Source organism: Taudactylus pleione, unplaced genomic scaffold (assembly GCF_031769625.1).
Source record: "Taudactylus pleione unplaced genomic scaffold, aTauple2 ptg000066l, whole genome shotgun sequence".
Classification (NCBI taxonomy): domain Eukaryota; kingdom Metazoa; phylum Chordata; class Amphibia; order Anura; family Myobatrachidae; genus Taudactylus; species Taudactylus pleione.
Genome location: NW_028284468.1, coordinates 36,138,714 through 36,159,985, shown reverse-complemented (window position 1 = coordinate 36,159,985; position 21,272 = coordinate 36,138,714). Strand labels below are relative to the sequence as shown.

The 21,272-nt window shown below is 44.6% G+C and overlaps 1 protein-coding gene across 1 annotated transcript in view; it reads right to left on the bottom strand.

Annotated features, from left to right (window-relative positions):
- Window positions 1-21,272, bottom strand: part of LOC148534590 (phospholipase A2-like) — a 46,506-nt gene continuing 25,234 nt past the window's right edge. The window contains exons 2-4 of the mRNA XM_088466929.1: window positions 15,780-15,945; window positions 8,619-8,725; window positions 1-162 (exon numbers count right to left, since the gene is read on the bottom strand). Coding sequence (XP_088323055.1) covers window positions 11-162; window positions 8,619-8,725; window positions 15,780-15,945 — 425 coding nt within the window. The 3' untranslated portion in view covers window positions 1-10. The remainder of the gene's footprint in view (window positions 163-8,618; window positions 8,726-15,779; window positions 15,946-21,272) is intronic.

The following is a 21,272-nucleotide window of genomic DNA, read 5'->3' as shown; positions in this document are numbered from 1 at the left end:
CAGCCATACATTACTCCCAGTAATATCGGCAGGACTGACTCTGCCCACATAAGAAATTGGGATAGAGCGCATACTTGGCATTATAACGTGCTTTCCTGAGGCATAATGCTAATTCTTTGTCACAGCGGCATAACTTTCTTTGACACCAGTCCTTTGTGTAATCTGAAAAACAAAACACATTTCTTAGAAAAGGTGTTAAAGCCATCTTTAGCTAAAACAAAGCACTTTCTTACATTGTATTCAGCAATGTATTATTTCTTTTTACTCAACATGCAGCACCATCACATAAAATCGAAAAAGAATGAAGACTATGCTCGGTATATCCCATAATGTCTAGGTGACCAACTGTATGGAAATTGGAGATGTGGGGGTTCAGTTCGCAGAGAATCAACTACAATTGAATTTAGGGGTTCCGAGTCGAACCTAGTTCGAGTTCAGAATCACTTTGGGGAACAGAGTCCCGGTTCAGATCTTCCCATGGTTGGGAACTCGGATTTTAAAACTGAACTCTGCTTTTGGATTGCATGTATACAGGTCAAAATTACATCTCATTAGCTGTTATTACGGATCCAAAATCCGAAGATGAATCTGGATCCAAAACCACAACACGGGGGTCAGCGCACATCTCTAATGGCAATATAAGTGCTTTGTAAGTAAGCATACTGTACATAATGTTGTCAGTGCTTATCCTCACAATTGTGAATCTGTATGTAGCAAAATGAAAGCAGAACATATTTCATATTTCGATCCAAATATGAACTAGTACCTCATACTTCCATTTTGCTAGCTATATACAGATTCTCAATAGTGAGGTTAAGCGCTGACAACAACTGTGTCTTTTATATGTATCATCACATATATGTAAATAGAAGATTACTGTAGATTTCACAGGCAAATACCACTTGTACCCCTTTCAGACATATGACCTGGGAATTACCCTGCTCAGACTCGGGTTTTTCTCCTCTGCAAAATCTGGGTTTTTTGTCGAGACCTCCTTTCACACTACACCTGAGACCCAGGAAATTCCCGGGTTGACCCCTTCCAGACATAAGCAGGGATTTTTTTTTATTGTTTTACACAGTTTTTCACAGTTTTGTCAAGTTAATGCATTCACAGGTACCTACAGTATCAGAATTCCAAGGATAAGGGAATTAGTACAGTGACTCCTGAGACATTACAGATAAGGACTCTTTTGCAGCACAGGGGCAGTCCACCAGGTGCATGACATACACGGTTCCACCCCAGGTCACTCTAAACCCAACACACACTATAGGCAGCAGCCACCCGGGCACCCAACACACACACTCAAGGCCGGCCCATCCGTTACACCAACTACGCAAGTGCGTAGAGCGCCAGACAGCATAGGGCGTTGTGAAGCCGTCGGGCCGCAATTCAGGTACCGGCGCCACTGAGTGGATAGAGAGATGATGAACGCTGGGTTTATATCTCTACTGACAGTCGATCCGGATCTGCGAATACATGAAATTAATGTCCGCCTGGTCAGGACTATGGCTGCCGGTGCTTGCAGTACCTCTATGAACTTGGGCTTGAATACCCTATCAAAGATAAGCATAAGACTTTACCTTTTCAATCTGCAACAAGACGCCATTTTGCAACTGGCCGCCCAGCGCCATTTTAGTGAAACTCGCCACTATAACTACATACGGCGATGCTATCTAGCGTCGTGCGATTCCCACGCAATAGAAAGAAGTTAAAAGTCCTTACCACATAAATACAGACAGTCGCTAAAATATATAAACTAAGTATCCCTGCAAGACACGCTCCATAATGTACTCTACAAAAACACATAGTCGCACAACGCTAACTTGCGTCTTTTCCCAATTCCCCAACATTTACACACTGCACACTTACATGAAACGTTCCCTAGTATTAAAGTGTAATATTCAAGGTTTATCCAGTGCTTATTAATGTTGTGTAATAAAGGTTATTTAATATCTAAGGTTTAGTATATGGTAAGCAGACCGTGTCTGGTGTTGTACTGATCCACTGTGTCTCCACAGATTTCCGGTACCATCGGTGAGAAGATCGGAACAGACGTCTGCAAACTATGGACTATAGAGAGTTAAAACATTAAAATGTACTCTGTAATGTTAGCAGCTTAGATTTGCATGCAGCGGGAAAAAGGATACAAAGGGCGGTTGGAGGCCGTTGTGTCCATTTGAAATTGTCCAATAATTGATCCTGTAACCAAGACACCTTTAAGAAGAACCAATGGAATCATGCCAAATGTGTCTATTGTATTCTCAATCCCTGAAAGAGTATATATGTGCGCTCTCTGATCCCAGTCTTGAGTCTTCTTGCTGATGCCGGTATCTGGGCCCAGAGTGCGTGCGTATGTAACAACTGTACCTTGAGTCTGCATGATTTAGTAGCGCTAATTGTCTTTAGTTCACAGTGTGTAACCATCTGTTTTTATGTTGAATAATAACTTTTTGTGCTTTGGAAACACATTCAAAGTCTGAAGGCATTTATTTACAGTGCGACTCATTACGCTAAATTGCGACAATTCTAGAAGGTATAGGCAGGATTTAGAAGGTATAGGCAGGATCGTACAGAGGTTTTAAATAGGTATCGATAAAATATATATATATATATATATAAAAATTATGTTTAAAGAACAGTCATTAAGATATTTACTGTTGGTAGTAATATACACACACAACATATACACACACACACAACATTTTAATTTTAGATACATTTTAATGCTGTTTTAATTTATTGGGATATATATATTCAGTTATCTTGCAGCTTTACCCTGCAGCTTTGGATCTCGGGGTAAGTGGCCGGAAGTATTCAATTACTGATAAGCCCACAAGTTTCCCCCAGGGTAAATTTAATGCTTTTTTTTTTTCTACGCCCCCGACACTCCCATAACACGCCCATGATACGGGCCTTTATTGTGTTTCCCTCCCAGGCACCAGCCAGGAACTCCCATCACTTTGCTGCCCCATATCTGATACTGTCTGTCCCAATCGCAGCAGCACCTTTGTGTGTACACTGTGTGACACATGCATCGTAGGGGTTTTCAGGACTATTTGCTCATGCACAGTTTCAAATAAACACTCCACTGCGTAAACATCGGCATTGCATTCGAATTGTGCGCACCTCTGAATCAGGCCCCATGTTTCTATTTGCATTTCCACTGTAGGAGTATAAGGCTTTGACATGCCACAAATAGAGACATTTTTGCACTTTGGGCCTGAGTCAGAGATGTATGCTAATGCCATCGCAATGGTCAGATACGCCTGTGTTTTTCTAACCACCCCCCATTACCTCCCCCCAAACGCTGACTACCTGTCACTCACTTTGCGAGTGACTCCTCTGTGCGAGTGTAATTGCAAATCAATCAATCGCTGCGCGTGCACAGTGCGACTCACATGCATACACTATGGCTAACAACCGCTCAATCTGTGTAAATATCGGCTTTGCGTCCATCTCTGACTCAGGCCTGTTGTAGATATTGGTTTATTAATTGGTTTAATTCAGACCATAAAATCTACTACAGACCTCCTCTTAGATACCAAATAAGATAAAACAGTTATAGCAGACTATTCCATATTGTCCTGCTATTTTGGGTTCATGAGGATGTTGCATTATGGATAATAGCTAGGAAGCGTAACATTGAGGCTATCGACACAGTTTTTCTTTCTTCCCTGCTTAACTCACTTCTCTCCCCTATCCTTTCTCTCCTGAAGAAGACGCTTCCCTATACAATGCCTCCCTTACTTCTGCTCCGGTAATCACTACTCACCCTTGCAGATCCACACTTCAACCCTGGCATTCCAGATGCACCAGATACCTGCAAAAGTGTTCACAAACCACCAAGCAACAGTGGAGAAGATCACGCTCTAAGGCAGATTTTCTCCATTTCAAATTAATGCTCTCATCCTACAGTGCTGCCCTTTCCCTCTATAAACAATCATATTTCAAGCACCTCATCTCCTCCCAATCCTCAAATCCCCAGCGTCTCTTCACCACCTTGAACTCACTCCTCTGCCCACCCCTCCTCTCCTTCCCTCCTTGCTCTCTGCCCTTGACTTTGCTACCTATTTTACATCTAAAATTGACTCCATACGTCATGACATCATATCCCACCAGTCCACCAGCACTACACCTCCTCCTTTCCCGGATCATCTCTCCCCTTCCATTTTACCTACTCTGACATCTTTCTCCCCTGTATCTGGAAAGGAAGTCATGGCCCTCATTCAGTCCTCCTCCCTTCCACCTCCCCCCCTTCCACCTCCCCTCTTGACCCTATGCCTTCACGTCTCCTCCACTACCTCTCTCCTTGTGCCTGTTCCCATCTTGCCCACCTCCTCAATCTCACCCTCTCATCTGGCACTGTCCCTTCTGCATTCAAACATGCCCTTGTCTCCCCCATTCTTAAAAACCCTTGATCCTAACACTCTCGCCAACTACCGGCCCATCTCTCTCCTCCCTTTTGCCTCCAAACTCCTTGAGCGTATTGTTTACAACCGCCTTACCACCTTTCTTTCCTTCAACTCCCTCCTTGACCCTTTTCAGTCTGGCTTCTCTTCACTCCACTGAAACTGCCCTCACAAAAGTCAGCAATGACCTCCTTGCTGCCAAATCCAAAGGCCACTACTCTCTGCTCATTCTCCTTGACCTCTCTTCTGCTTTCGACACCGTTGACCAACTTCACCTGCTGCAAATCCTTCTCTCCCTTGGTCTACATGACACTGCCCTCTCCTGGCTGTCCTCCTATCTCTCTGACCGATCCTTCTCTGTCTCCTCTCATGACTCCTCCCCCACCTCATCCTCTTATAGTAGGTCTTCCCCAAGGTTCTGTTCTTGGACCACTCCTTTTCTCCCTCTATACGTCCCCTCTAGGTGAACTCATCAGCTTTTTTGACCTCCATTTTCATCTCTATGCTGATGATACTCAGATCTACCTTTCCTCCCCTGACCTCTCCCCCTCTCTCCTCACTCGTATCTCCAACTGTCTCTCTGCTATATCTTCCTGGATGTCCCAGCTATTTTTTAAACTTAATATGTTTAAGACTGAGATAATCATGCTCCCACCCTCCCACATAACCTCACTTCCCACTATTTCTCTATCAATTGATGGCACAACTATCTCCTCTAGCCCCAAAGTGCGCTGTCTTGGAGTTATCCTGGACTCCTCCCTCTCCTTCAGCCCACATATCCAGAACCTCTCACAGTCCTGTCATTTCCATCACAAAAATATTACCAGGATCCAACCCTTTCTCACCCAGGATGCTACTAAGACCCTAATAAACTCACTGGTCATCTCCAGATTGGACTACTGTAACCTCCTCCTTTCTGGCCTACCCAACTCCCATCTCTCTCCTCTCCAGTCCTGTCCTCAATGCTGTCGCTCGACTCATCTTTCTCTCCAAGCACTGTACATCTGCCTCCCCTCTCCTACAAGCCCTCCACTGGCTCCCCTTCCCCTTCAGAACCCAATTCAAGGTTCTCACACTCGCTTACAAAGCCCTCACACATTCCTCTCCCACTTACATCTGCGACCTCGCTTCACTCTTCTACACAGGGCCGGATTAACGGGGGAGGTGACAGGGGCGATCGTCCCTGGGCCCCCACACGTTAAGGGCCCCCACACCCATTGGAGTTAAAGTGGACCGGAGGAGGCGGAACCAGTTCTGCCTCCTCCGGCCAACCTAACCACGGTGCCGCAGGGAGGCTCCTTTTACCAGGCGCCCGCTGTAAACAGCGGGCGCCCGGCTCCCTCCCCACAGCGGCAGCCGGAGGCTTGAGCTCACATGAGCTCCAGCTTCCGGCTCACGCAGAGCATTATGGCAAAGACGTCATGACGTCTCTGCCATAGTGTGGAGGAGCAGCCGAGCGGACTGCTAAGGTTCAGGTAAGTAGGAGCTTTATTTATTTTATTTTTTTTAGTGCAAGCGGCCTACTGGGGGCATTACTGGCGGGGGGCATTACTAAAGGGGACATTACTCGGGGGGAGCATTATACCTGGGGCATTACCCGGGGAGGGGGGAGGCATTACTACTGGGGGCAGTACTGGTGGGGGGCATTATTCAGGGGGGAGCATTACTACTGGGGCATTACTCGGGGAGGAGGGATGCATTACTACTGGGAGCATTATTCAGGGGGGAGCATTACTACTGGGGCATTACTTGGGGAGGGGGGAGGCATTACTACTGGGGGCATTATTCAGGGGGGAGCATTACTACTGGGGTATTACTCGGGGAGGGGGGAGGCATTACTACTGGGGGCATTATTCAGGGGGGAGCATTACTACTGGGGCATTACTCGGGGAGAGGGGAGGCATTACTACTGGGGGCATTACTGGGGGGGGAATTACTACTGGGAACATTACTCAGGGGGAAGCATTACTGCTGGGGGCATTAATCAGGGGGCATCTCTATTGGGGGCTCTACTAGAGAGGGAGCATTAGTATTGGGGCACTAATAGAGGGGCATTACTACTGGGGGCATTTCTACAGAGAGCTCTACTAAAGGGGGAATGACTACTGGGGGCATTACTATTGGGGGCACAACTACATGGGTATTTCTACTGGGGGATTTATACAGGGGGCATTACTACTAGGGCATTACTATTGGGCACACGCCCAATTACTACTGGGGGGCATTACTATTTGGGGCACAACTACAGGGTTATTACTACTGGGGGCATTTATACAGAGGGCATTACTACAGGGGGCACTACTAATGGGAGTATTGCATAGGGGACACTGCATAAGGGGCACTACTACTGGGTGCACTGCATATGGGGAACTACCACTGTGGGCACTGACACTACTGGGGGGCTCTGCATAAGGTCCCCATTGCGCATACCCCCAGTTTGTCACATTTAATAGGGGCCCCCACATGTTTGTTGCCCAGGGGCCCCCACAGACCTTAATCCGGCCCTGCTCCTACCCGCCCTCTTCATTTAACAAATGCACACCGCCTCTCATGCCAACTGATTACTTCCTCCCACTCCCGCCTCCAAGATTTTGCCCGTGCTGCTCACCACCTTTGGAACTCTCTCCCTCTCCCCATCAGACTCTCCACCTCTCTACAATGCATTCAAATTGGCTCTCAAGACCCACTACATCAAAGCCCTCCAGCTCTCATCCTAACTTGCTACTCCATGCTCCCTCCTCCCTGTCTACCCCATCTGTGTCACACTGTCTGCACCTCCCCTTTAGAATGTTAGCTCTTGCGAGCAGGGCCCTCTACACTCTTGTGCTTCTCCTTACTTTATTTTCATCTACTTCTTACTCTCCACTAGGGCACCAAACACTTGGTTGCTTATGCTCTGTTGTAGTTTTAGTCACTTTTTTGGTTATGTACTTTGTAAGGCGCTGCGGAACACTTGTGGAGCCATATAAATAAATGATAATAATAATAATAATGTGGTAGGGAAAGTAGACTGCAAGCACCACTGGGGCAGGGACTGTGTGAATGATCAAATATTCTAGAGCCCTGTAGAATATGTGTGCACTATATAAATAAGTGGTAATAAATAGTTTATAAGATGTTTATAAAGACTTTAGACAGCAGTTATGTATCGGTATTACAGTATACTCTGAATGTAATGTATTCTAAGCTTTTGGCATTCATTTTATTATTTGCTCATTTACGTCAAATGTTTTCAGTGATAGTGCTAACCGCTGTTTGTAAACTGATTTCTTCAGCTGCAATGGAAAAGTTGAATGGCTACAAAAAGGGTGCGCTCTCTGCTCCAGAAAGTGCGACACACAGCATTTGGACCAAGTGTAAAAACACCTGTGTGTATTTTATTACTGTTTCAAAACATCCAAAATTCACAATTAGGTGAAAATAACTAAAAAACAAAATGTTAAATAAATTATATTCTTACCAGCTATAAAGGGTTGGGAACAGTATGTTACAAACACTAACACAGTTAAACATCTTGATCTATATACAGTATATATACTTTGTTCTACATATTTTGAGTATGTCAAGTAAAAATAATAAATAACGGATGGAAACATGGAGCATTGGGATATCTTAGTACAACCACATGGTGCAGAAAACTACATGTTTCACAGCAAAATTACCTGTAATTACTGTGAGCAGTTTCCTTTGCAATGCCCTGAAAATGACACAACAGACCGGACATCGTATGTTCTATAAACAGCTCACAAACAGATGTGTTTGAGTTTCAAACAGAAATAAAATGACTTGGGGTATAATTACTCATTTATTTTTGAGGAATAGAGTTTTAATTGCTGCAACGGGCAGCCCAGTGAACACTGAACCTTATACTATGTGCTTTACAAAACTTCATTAGGTGACCCCTTTACTTCTTATACTAAAACGTAAAGGTTTCTAGGTAATGTGGCTGATAACCGACTCCAGGGGATGGAGCCTTTGGCAGAATGAAATTCTGCAAATGTCTGACTGTAGATTAATGCAATGGACAAATACAGTAAGTGCATTACTTGCCAAAACAACAATAACCCTGTCTACCTTCATTTTTAATTTCAGTTATGTTTTCACATATAACGGTGCAGTGTTGACTTTATAATTAAGTACATTAAATAAATTAACTATCATTTTTGTGAATGTTGTATCAAATGACTGACTGGTCGATGTACTTACTACATTTTATAAAGCGATTGCTACAACTCCAGTTGTATCCATCGGTCTTTGTATTACAACCAGCATATTCTGCATCTCCATAGCAGCAGTCATGTATTTTACAGCACCTTGTACAAATAGAAAGTATTATGTGTGAGAAATGGGTTATTGGTGTCACTGCAACAAAATTGATGTCACTGAATGTTCATTGACATTCAGCAATGAACACGGACCTTAGCCACATGCCTGACCCACTAAGCCATGCCCTTAATTTGCTTAACACAAACCCTGATCCACCCCCACCCCCATTTCTGTGTGTATGACCTACCAAACCTGTCCCTTATCTGTCTAAACCATGCATTGATCCACCTTCTGTTGTGTGAACATGACGCACCAAGCCCTGCCCATAGTCTATCTAAACCATTCCCTGATCCACCCCTGTTTATGCATGAAAAGAGGACAGGGGCGCTGAGAGGGGGGGAGGGAGTGGGTACTAATTACCCAGGCCTGGGCCTGCTGGAGGGGCCCGGCACTACCCGCCCCCCCTTACCTCACAGCAGCCCAGCACACTATTTTTTGTATCCCAAGTGGGTATGGCTGCACTTAGACCACGCCCTCTTCCCCCGACTCAGCGCGTCTGTCATCGCTCCTGGCAGTGGATCCCCTTTTCAATAGCCAATATCAACTGCTCTTCCAAAATTGTGCTGTTGACCAGCTAAGAATTTGTGCTATATTCAATGTGTGTAGGTCAGGTACACATCAGAACGACAGGCAATTGGCATGATGGTTGACCCAATTTCCCTTGAGCCCAGAACAAACGATACTGAGCATACACTCTGTACAATCCTTGAAGCGCCGGAATGATATAAGGTGTTGTTTGATCGTATACAATTTATTGTTGCTCCTGTACACACTAGAACAACCATCTGGTTGGGAGTGGCAAGAGGTGGCATCTTCAGAGGCCAAATCGGAACAACATATCGCCTGGTCGTCCGGTTAGCCGTACACACTACACAATGTGCACCACATCGCTCACAATATCTTTTGATTGACCGTGCAGCACAACCAACCAGAGAATGTTGTATACAATGCACAGAAGCACGCAATTGTGCATACACACTACACAATATACACGATTTGAGGTTCCATTTTTTAAAAATCGTGACAATATTGTTCTAGTGTATACTTGACCTAACAGTTGCACACTTTCTTAGAAATTTTACATTTTTTTATATGTGCATGAAGCTATCCGTCTTTTTGGGCAGGTAAATATTCATGGGTGTTAATGAGATTGTGAACATACCATGCACAGGCTGGAGTACAGGTTGAGTCTCCCATATCCAAATATTCCGAAATACGGAATTATTTTGGCATGACTGAGATAATGAAACCTTTGATTTTTGATGGTGCAATGTACACAAACTTTGTCTAAGGCACAAATTATTAAAAATATTGTATAAAATTACCTTCAGGCTGTGTGTATAAGGTGTATATGAAACATAAATGAATTTCATTTCTGTACACAAATTTTGCTTGATCCACAAAATTATTGAAAATATTGTATAAAATTACCTGCAGGCTGTGTGTATAAGGTGTATATAACACATACATGCATTCTGTGTGTATATTGGGGCCCCATTCCCAAGTTATTTCATTATGATATGCAAATATTCCAAAATACGGAATATTCCGTTATCCAAAATACCCCTGGTCCCAAGCATTTTGGATATGGGAGACTCAACCTTTTTTTTTTATTGTGCTTCTTTATGCCACTTTTAAGCACAAGACCCCTATTGGCTCTGAAAACAGAGTTGTAATCTCCAATGGGCGGTACCAGCCCTGAGTACCTGAGCTTCTGTGGTTTGGTAATTGCTAGGTAATCTCTGACTAAGGCGCCCGTACATCTACGGCCCCGGTTCCTTGTTCTGCCAATCTGACCCGATCCGCGGATCAGCAGCCATCGATGATCGACAATCCGTCAGCAGAACGGTGAAATGTAATGTTAAAAATCCCCAACTCACAGATTATAACCATTTTTTGGGTCAGAATCGGGGAATTGAGATTTTTCATCATGTTGAATAACCCCGTTTACCCGACTCTGCCATCAGCAGAACGGGGAATTGCAGCAATCAGTCACAGATGTATGGGAAACTTTAGATGCTGATTTAGATGCTGATTTTAAAAAGGTTGTAAAAGCTCATTTGCATTAACACAGCCCTGCTTGAAGTGATATAGCTTGTACTGTATGTGGGGGGAGGAGAGGGGGCTTCTTTGGTTTTAAAATGTACTGTCCTACACAGAAATTGTGTTCATTTTACCCCAAAACAGCCAAGATATTTATTTGAAATATACTAATTTTGCACATTATTACTGTATGTGATATTGTTATATCGTTTTGCATATTTTAGGTATTGTGAGTATTTTCTCATGTTAAACTCCATATAATAACAATATGATTCTGCGGTCTTGTCAAATCCATGTGCCAGCCAGTCCGGCTAGTATAAATGCTACATAACCGTAATATGGGTTATTATTTGTGTAGGGATTATCGGGATTGATTTAAAGCAGTGGTTCTCAAACTCAGTCCTCAGGACCCCACACAGGTCACATTTTGCAGGTCACCCAGCAGGTGGCAGGTGTATTAATTACTCACTAACACATTTTAAAAGATCCACAGGTGGAACTAATTATTTAACTTGTGATTCTGTAAGGAGTTCTGAAATATATGCACTGTTTGGGGTCCGAAGGACCAAGTTTGAGAACCTGTGATTTAAAGTTTAAATGTTGCGCTATAAAGCAGATAGTGACCAGGGCTCCTGAGTTAAGCTCTTGAAATATATCTGGTGGTGGTTGAAATGGAGAATAAATTGTGAGCGTGTGATATAATATTTATAATAATTTTTAGACAGACCAGGTGGTTTTTTATGATTAACCCTTAGTCACAGCCTGGTCATGCAGGCTGAAGCACGTGCTAGTTCATGACAAGTGTTGGCGCCTTGCAAGAAACTTTCTTTTTAAGACATCACTGCTGTCAATCCGATCAGATGAAAGTCAATATTTAGGGGTCTATGTACTAAGGGCCTGAAGCGTACGCAGTTGGGCTATTGTTGTGTACTGCCCATGCATCACAGTGCGCGTATGCGAATGCTTTGCTGCGATCGGGACTGCGATCACTGACTACGCAGACCCATTGCAGAGTGATTGACAGGAAGCACCGTTTGGGGGGGTGACAGGGGGGGGGGTGCTTGGAGAAACGCAGGCGTGCCAGTGCATTTGACGTTGCAGGGGTGTGCATAAATTAGCCACTGTGATGCCATACGCAGCCTGAGCTCTCATTGCATGCAGGAAAGTAAGCAATATAGTGGTAGGGTCAGACCTGCCTTAAATGTGCGAGTGGCTCCGATGTACTTCGATGTTTTGGCTGGATTGCAAGGCATTACAGATGTGCGAGAGGGAACGTGGGTGTCTGCATGTGGTCGTGCGAGGTCTTTGCGATTGCAATTATTAGCATACTTTCGCAGCAAAACTGCGTGCGCGATTGCAGCCGTGATCAGTGGCGTAAGTTCATCCCTGACGCAAGTTATAATTTGGTGCCCTCCCCCCACCCCCATTGACGCTGTAATGTAGCAATTCATGTAGACAGGCTATAGATAGATGAAGGCAGCAGCTGATGGTCTAACATGGAGCTCTCCACTAGTGTATGTTGGTTTCTCAGGTGCCGGGAAGGGGTGCCATGTATTTAGCAGCCGTGACGGTACACTCCGAGTACATAGTTACAGCCCTAAGTCGGGTGAATATGTTGTGGACAATGGAGGAGGTGCCCCTTCAGAGCTGGAGCCCGGCGGCAGGCGCCTCCATTGTCTCCCATAGTTCTGCCCCTGCCCGTGATCGCATCAGTGATCCTTGCTGAATCAGGCCCTAAGCCTTGGAGAAAGATAAAGTGGATGGAGATAAAGTATCAACCAATCAGCTCCGGACTGTCACTTTATAGGCGGTGTTTCAAAAATAAAAATTAGGAGCTGATTGGTTAGTAGTTTATCTCTGGTCACTTTATCTCTCTCCAAGGGCGAGATGTAATAGGGTCTGAGTTTTTGTATGACACAGAATCGCAACTCGTGAGTTCGAGGCTATTACATTGTTTGTGTGTTTACGCCTATGAAAACTCGGACAGTGAGATCTGTGAAGGCTTCTGTGTGTAAAAAAATAGTAACAAATAAAATGTAAAAAAAACAAAGTAGGGTTCCATCCTAAAAGCATAACAAGCCCTGGGCTCTATTGTGCCTATCCTGGTTCTTAAAATACTGGGGAAAAATGTGTAGGGTTCCCCTGTATTTTAAGAACCAGCACCAGGCTTAGTGATCCGGTCCTGATTGTGGAAATATGGGGGACAAAATGAGTAGGTCCCCCGTATTCTCTGCAACCAGCACCGAACTCTTTCTAGCGGGAGTGTAATGCCACAGCCCGGGGTACCCTTTCACCGGGTTCCGTGGCCAAAGCATTGACACTTGACCGCTAGTTAGCCCAGGCCAGGGTTCCCTGGGTTGGTGGAAACCCCCCAATAAAGCGGTACCCCCTCTCCAGGGCACCCCGGCCTGGGATGATAGCCCAGGGCTATCTTGTCTGGGCAGTGGGTGCCAGGTTGATTGTGTATGAAAAATAGAATGATTAATATTGTGTTTTATGGAAGAACTAGAGGTCCCAGCAAGCCACCCCCGCATGCTGGTACTTGGAGAATCACAAGTGCCAGCATGCGGGGCATTAAGGGCTTGCTGGCACCTCTAGTTCACCTGCAAAATAAATATTAAAATAACCACAAGACACACAGTGAAAGTATAATTTTATTAAAACATGCATGCACACTCGCATTTACACACTCACACATACTCACCTATAATCCCTGTAGCCATTCACGTCCACATGTCCTGTAGCATCCTCGAGACCTGTAAAAAAAAATGTCATACTCACCTATTCCTAGCTTAGATCATGTCCTCTTTATTCTAAGTAGGCAAAAACAAGTATTTCAAGTAGGCATGTAGGTTAAAAACAAGAAAAACTATACCTGAACCAAAGCGGAAAGGAGGAAGGGTTTGTGTTAACACAAACTTCCTCCGCATGAATGAGTGGTTCCCATCATAGGATACAATGTAGCGGTTCCCACCATAGACTTCAATGGCACGTTATGAAATGTGGGAGTTGGTGGAGGCTATCCATGTAATGTAATGTAAGGTGGGTGCTATTAATCTTATATATAAAATTAATTGGTATGTTTGTTTGTTTGTGCTTATGCATTCAGACACCCCTTCCAGTCGGACCTCCTGTTGCTGGACAGAACTGTGACCTGGGGAACCTGTTCTAGGCTTTCCACTGGATAGATTTGGATGAAATCTTCACAGAGGGGCGGTAATTGGTCTGGGATGTAGGCAATTGGTCTCGGATTCCTAACTTAACTTGAAGATTAGGTCCCGGTCGAACCTCCCGTTGGTCTACACTGGGCAAAATGTTGACCCAGGGAGCCTGCACTGGGCCTTCCACTGGATGGATTTGGATGAACTCTTCACAGAGGGGTGGCAATTAGTCTGGGATGCCTAACTTAATAACTTGAAGATTTAAGCTCAGGCATCACTGGGTACTTCAGCTAGTTTAATATAAAGTCTCTATTAAATGTGAAGCTATTATTTGTAATGTGTGTTTGATGGGGGGCAATTAATATACTGTAGAGGCTAATAATGCATTATGAGATTTACTTAAATGTGGAGGTTTATTCTTTAATCATAGACTAGTTCTGTGGGGAAAGGAGATCATGAACTGGACAGAAGGAAGTGGGGATACAAGTAGAGGGGTAAAGGTCTTGAGGCTATGTTGCAGTGAATATACATGATATATAGACTGAAATGCCAAAGGTCATGGGATAGATGCCTAGTATCGTATAGGACCCCCTATAGCCCGGCGAAGTGCAAATCGGCAAGGCATTGATTCCATGCGCACTGCAAACTACACGCATGAGTACATTAGCGAACATCATCTGTAACGAGCGGGCCGCTTGCTAGTGAGCAGGTCTGAATCAGGTCCTGTGTGCGGTGTCGTAGTGTTAACAGAGGCACTCTGGTGGGTCTTCTGCTCCCATATCCCATGGAAGCTAAAGAACGCTGCACTGACCTGCTGGATATGCATATGGTGCCTCCTGCATTGATTGTGAATGTGATTTGAGCCAGTGTCGCTTGTCTGTTACCACGGACAATTCTGGCCAGACACCGCTGGTTACGATCAATAAGCACCTGTGGTAAGCCACTGCGCTGTCTATTGTAGGTGGTAAGGCCTTCTACGAGGTATTCCCAGTACACCGTAGATTAAGGAATGTTGAATGTCCGCACAACTTGTCCCATCTGTCGGGCACCCACAAACTGCCCCATTCACTGGACATTTAGGTGGCTGGAGGAAGGCCTAGTTTTTCTAATAAAATGTTTACATATTGATGCTCTTGGCAAATAAGAGAAACCGAGCGCCTGAATGAGAGCGGACTGGATTAAACCTTGAGTCTGGGGGCTGTCTTGTGGGACACCATGTGATTGGTTTTGTCCTATGATGGTTAGGGGTGTGCGTTTATGTGGCATGTGAGGCTTTGTGGGCTGATACTAAGCCTCTTTGTTCCTGTCTTCCCACCCTCCCTCCCCAAATTTTGTTGTTTTGATTGTGGTTTTGTCGTTAGCTATTGTTAAGGTGGGAAAGAACGGCAAGTAGCCGATTCAAGTGCAAATTTGGTTGGGTTAATTAATGTTATGGTCTTGGATGCTCTTACTTTCATTGAGCTCTTGGTTCGCTGGCCCACCATGATGTCTTCACCCTACCAGATGTGTAGTCATGTTAGAGAGGTGAGTGGATACCTATTGTTGGTAGATGTTAATGTTGATGTTAGTTGTGTAGTACATTTTTGGAGTGGGCAGATTATGGTTGTTCTTTCTTTCTTTGCCACCACACTTTAGTTTATTTAAACGTATTTATTTTGAATACTCTTAATATGTCTTAAATAAATAGCTAACAAATTTTATTCTGCCAAACCCATGTCTCCGAATCTTTATTTTATTACTGTTCATTTTGACTGTTTAATTATATGGTGTATGCACGGAACACCCCTCAGGTGATTGAAGGTTTATATTAGGTTAAGTATCTAATAAAATGAGTTACCTGTCTACACTGTCTACTGGTTTTCCTTTTCCTCCTAGTCCACAATAGCATCCATATCCAACATACAGGAGAGCAGATCTTCCAGTGCCGCATCCAATAACTCCAGCTAGGTCCAAGATTCCTCTTTTCTGCCGTATATGAGAGTTATTCAATTCTCCGTTCAAATCTGCAATCCAGGAGGAAAAAAGCCATTTCAATTATATAAGAGAAGAAATGAGCGGTTCTACTCGGTTATATACGGATCTGAAAATCAGCATATTATTGGTATCCGGCTCTCACAAGTTTTGGATAGTCAATAAAATAGATCTGAACTTGCGCTAATTTAGCAAAAGGAACCGAGAAGTAGAACCGAACCGCTCAGCTCTAAATAAAAGTATGTTACTTGTGATTCTCCGTCAGTTACCTGCCACCCAAAAGCCATGCCAAACACCTTATTGCACATTTTCAATATAGTATGTTATCTAAGTGGACAGACAGCTGAACAAATCATGAGGGTAGAACTGAACACATGAAAATTGGCACAGGCAGCTGCAGGTCATTTCACCGAACCACCCAGCACTCTGCATTTTTAAAATTGCAGCATTTCCTATTTTGTGGGCATCTCATTAATGCTGGCCATACACTCTACAATTATCGGAGCGATCCGCCTGAAATCCGTGGATGCCCTGATAATTGTAGCATGTGTGCGTGCGACCGAGGGTTAAATATCGCTCAGTTGGGCATGCCGGATTGTCCAGCATGCCCGTCCGATGCGATATTTGTGAGTTAAAATGTCGGCCTCATCCAGCAGTGCATGCCCAGCCGACAGCCAGACATTTCCTGTGTTCCTTCCCTTGGAAGGAACAGGGAAATGTCTCCTCCCCCTGGGGTGGAGCGCAGATATCGGCGCTAATACACTGTGAGATATCTCACAGTGTATACTGCGGACAACTGAAGGCTGGCAGGCTGCCAGATAAAATGTCTGTTGGTCTGGCAGTCATTAATGAGCAGGAATACAAAGTAGTACACAAGTAAAAACAGCCATATACATTTCAGATCTATCCAGTAGCATACATGTGGCCATATTGTGTCTTTTTTTTAAATAAAGTGTATTTTATTAATGTTCAATAAAGGAAAGAAACAAAACAACAAGTACAGACCATACAACATAATATTAGTTCAGTCAGGCACAAAGTGTACAATGCATGAAATCACCGTAGAAATATACAAAAGAACCAGTGACGTGCGGTGAGGTAAATGACTGGGGAGGCACTGGCTAGTATCAGAGCCAGATATACAGATACATATATGAACCCTAGGGTTCGTGTGGGCATCATACAAAGGTGCAGGAGTCTATAGTGTATGCGCAGGTCACCGGGAAATGGCTGAGGCGTCCATTTTCCAGGCGTTTTTACAGCGCTGTCACCGGCGCCGACATGGGACTCCGGAGAGGTAAGTATAATATGGGTGCAAGGTGTGCAGTGCGGACACCCCTGGACCCAGGGGTCCGTGTGCACTGCACACCCTGCACCCATTATAAATATGCCCCTGCTAAGTATTACTGGAAAGGCTCTGCCTCACCTGACTGCATATCGCTAAAGAGAACACACTATAGGCATGGTAGATTAGCAGCATATACAAATGTGCAACGCTTTATAACAGATATCACAACAAAATAGAGGACCAACAAAGAATTATAGATTCCTGACAGACCCCATAAAATGTCACTTTTCCAAGTGATTGAAGGGCTCCGCCCCTCTGACCATAATGAGATGTGTACAATGGAGACCACCATTTATGGAATTTGGCAAGGTCCTCTAAGTGTATACAGGTATCTGTGACTGACAGTATCGTTAATCAGTGAGACCCAAATATTGTAGTCAGACAGATCAATCCCCAGCCATGTCCGTGCTATAATAACCTTGGCTAAAGGTAGCAACTTAAAAATATATTTGTATGTTAGGACAAACAATTCCTCAAGGGAGAAACTAAGCCTGGGATGGTCGGGAGAGGGGGGGCCCTTTATTGGGGGACTCCCCACCTACCCTTGGGCTGACCGGCTTGGGATGATAATGCTTTGGCCGGGTGATATGGTCCCCTGACTGTGGCATTACACCCCGGCCGGATTTGAGTCCGGTGCTGGTTTTAAAAATAGGTGAACCCCTACGCAGTTTTTTCCTTCTATTTTTAAAACAAGGACAGGCTCAGCAGCCCAGTGCTGGTTCCTAAAATACAGGGTAACCCTATTATTTTTTTACCCCATATTTTTAGGAACCAGGACTGGCTGAGCAACCCAGGGCTTGTTATGCTCTTTGGGGAGGCCCCTACGTAATTTGTTTTTTAACATTTAACTTTTTTTTGGCAATTTACAGGCAGAAACATATATGGATCACACTGATCTGTGTATGTTTCTGCAGAACTTGCAGCTCACAGGCAGGTGAATTGATTTCACGAATTTGGACACAAGTTTTGTCCGTTCTCTTGAGTGTTTTGAAACTCTCATCTTGGTAAATTCCCGTATCCTATTTTCACTAGTGAAAAGTTACTCGAGTTTGGCTGATGGTGAAGTGAAGAGAGTTTGCTATCTCTCCAGACTTTTCCTGTAGCAAAGGAGATTTCTCTCCCGAGTTTGATATTGGCAAATTTGCGAGTGGAAAAAAATGGCCAAATTCTTCAGAGAATGCTAACTTGACCAAACTCGATTGTTAGTAATTTACCCCTAGTTGGGTATAATACATTCTGTGACAATAAAAAAATATATCTGTTGGTAATGAACACAGGCAGTAACATCACGAGCAGGGCCGGCTCCAGGAGGAGCCGTGCCTTTTGCAGATAGGGGCTCTGACGCCCCACAAAGGAGTATGGCCTAATTACAATAGGCCACGACCCTTAAATGAAGCTATTTGTTGGTGTGCCCATATGGCGCGCCTCCCATTTAACGTCAGGCTGGGGGGCGAGCCCAGCACTCTCAATAACTGGGCTGCCACCAGCTCTCTCCCTGCACTGAATGGATGCCGCGTGCATGTGCATGGCATCCATTCCTCTTCTACAGGGCCGGCACCGCTGCACAGCTGTGGCGGTAAAGGTGCCCAACCTCGCGACCACCGACGGGACACTTCGGCCTGTGGGTGGATCAGCGGGGTAGTGCCCGAAAAGCGGGACTGTCCTGCTGAAATCGGGATGGTTGGGAGGGGATCGCCCTCAATGGGTGGCGCCCTTATTTGGCCCACTGGTCGACCCTGCTCACGAGTACCATTAAGCATGAGTGCCCACTGCTCATTTAAGAGGGTCCCTAAGGGTGGAATTCAATTACACCCAATAAGTTTTTACGGATGAAAAAAGGAGGTAGCCTTGGGTTTTATCATCAGAGGCTATTCTATTAGGCTCTATATTTCACCCGATACTTTTACGCCTGTTAAATTGATATGTTAACCGGTGTCAATACACAAAAAAGTTCACGGATTTGTGCATTAAAAGGGTTGCTGTACCCAGTAACCACCTAGCTATCCGGAATTTTTTTTTCACTGCTTGTGCAGTGGTGAAAAATAATACCCGATAAGTGCTGCACTTTGGGGTGTCACTGTGGTGTTTTGTGTTCCTGACCATGATGCTGGTGGCTCAGTGGTGGAACTTGGGATCTGAAGTCTGGAGATGACCAGGACTATGGAGGAGGAACACAAGGAGACTGTACTCAGGAGATAGCACAGACTGACAGGACTCAGGAGTAAGCACAGGTAGACTGGACTCAGGAGATAGCACTGGTAGACTGGACTCGAGGAACTGAGAACTAGACAGGCACAAGGAGTTGGCTAATACCCTAATCAGGGGCACAGAGTCTAAACATACCAGCGGTTTTCACCAGGGAACCCCGCAAGGAGATATGGATCTTGCTGCGTCTGGTGTGCATGTCACGGCCCCCTGGTAGGGTCTCCCAAGGACTCTATCTAGAACTCTCTGAAGATACTGAGGGCAAGCCCCCAGAACCATGGACAAAAACAATAGGGATTAATAGCAATAGCCGATGATAACGATCCAATGATTTCAGTTGCAGCTGATGTTGTTAAAACCGATGGTCCTGGTCAGGGCTGAAACTAGGATTTTTGTCACCTGGGGAGTGCGAAAAGGGTGTGTGGTATTGTGATACAGTAATGCCCCTTATAACACACTATGCCACACATTAATGACCCTTATAACACATTATGCTACAATAATGTGCCTTACAACACATTCTGCAACAGTAAAGCCCCTTATACATTAAGCCACAGTAATGCCCCTTATATACTGTATTTATGCAAAAATGGAAAAAGGTGTCTGCGCTGATGTTAATACATATAACACATATCTAATAAATGTAACATAAAATTTATTATAAATAAATGAACTGCAGTTCAATAAATGATACAAATGGATACACACACATAGAATGACATAAAATAAGTATGCGTTTCAATCTGTGACTCAATAGTAACAAACAACAGTAATTGAAACCAGTGAATCTGGTAACTGGATGAGATGTAGCATCCAAATACAAGTCCCAATGTCACAATGAAAAAAGGGGGCAAACTGAATAGATGTAACTAAAAAATTGCAATCATCTGTGATTAGTTGAAAAAATGACCTGGTAACTAGGATTGATGGTGCATTCAAATCAGATCCAAATGGCACACTTCATAGAGATAATCAAAATAAATGGAGTCACCATGAAATAAAAAAATGGAATAAAACAATCCTTCAACGGGTATAGGAGTGGAGGTGGTTATAATAACGGGATGTGGAGCCAAGATATCTCCTGTTAATCACAAAATTGGCTCCCTTGTCCCACAGTTGTAAGTAATATGACGGACTCCCCAAAGTCTTGTGGTGGGTACACACTACACGATATGCTCCCTGAGCGATATCGTGTAGTGTTGTCCCTGGCAGGCTGTGCTCAATGTCGTTCATGACATTGAGCACAGCCGTTGAACGATATCATTAACGATATCGTTCAGCGCCGGGCTCTCTCCCCCATTCCCTGACATGCAGTCGTCCACTTTATCGCCCAGTGTGTACGCACCTTTACCCAGTTAGGGTTCCCAAGGGTAATAATCAGCAAAGATGTATAGCTGGGTCGCACCGCTCCAGTGGCTACCGACCAGACTGTGGGAGGCAAAGACACTGGGTCCGTGTGTAGAGAGCTCACCATGACATGCGGACTCCAGAGGGATAGTACAAATCAGGGGTGCAGGCTCCACGTGTGTGGCCAAAAGTGTGCACAGTTGCAGGCGCTGATGGGAGAAGCGGCAACTGCCGCCGGCGACTGGTGTGTGAATCCAGAATTACACACGAGTGTGTTGAAAGACTGCAGTCCACTGATACCTTGACGCGTTTCTCCCCTTTGACAGGGTTTTTTCAAGGGCAGGTAAGATAACACTCCTCCAAGAAAGGGGCCTTTTTAACCTGTGTCGAATTAATCAAGTGGTGATTCAGTCCAGCAGTGTGACTGACATTCCTTGGATATACATCTAAAATACCTTA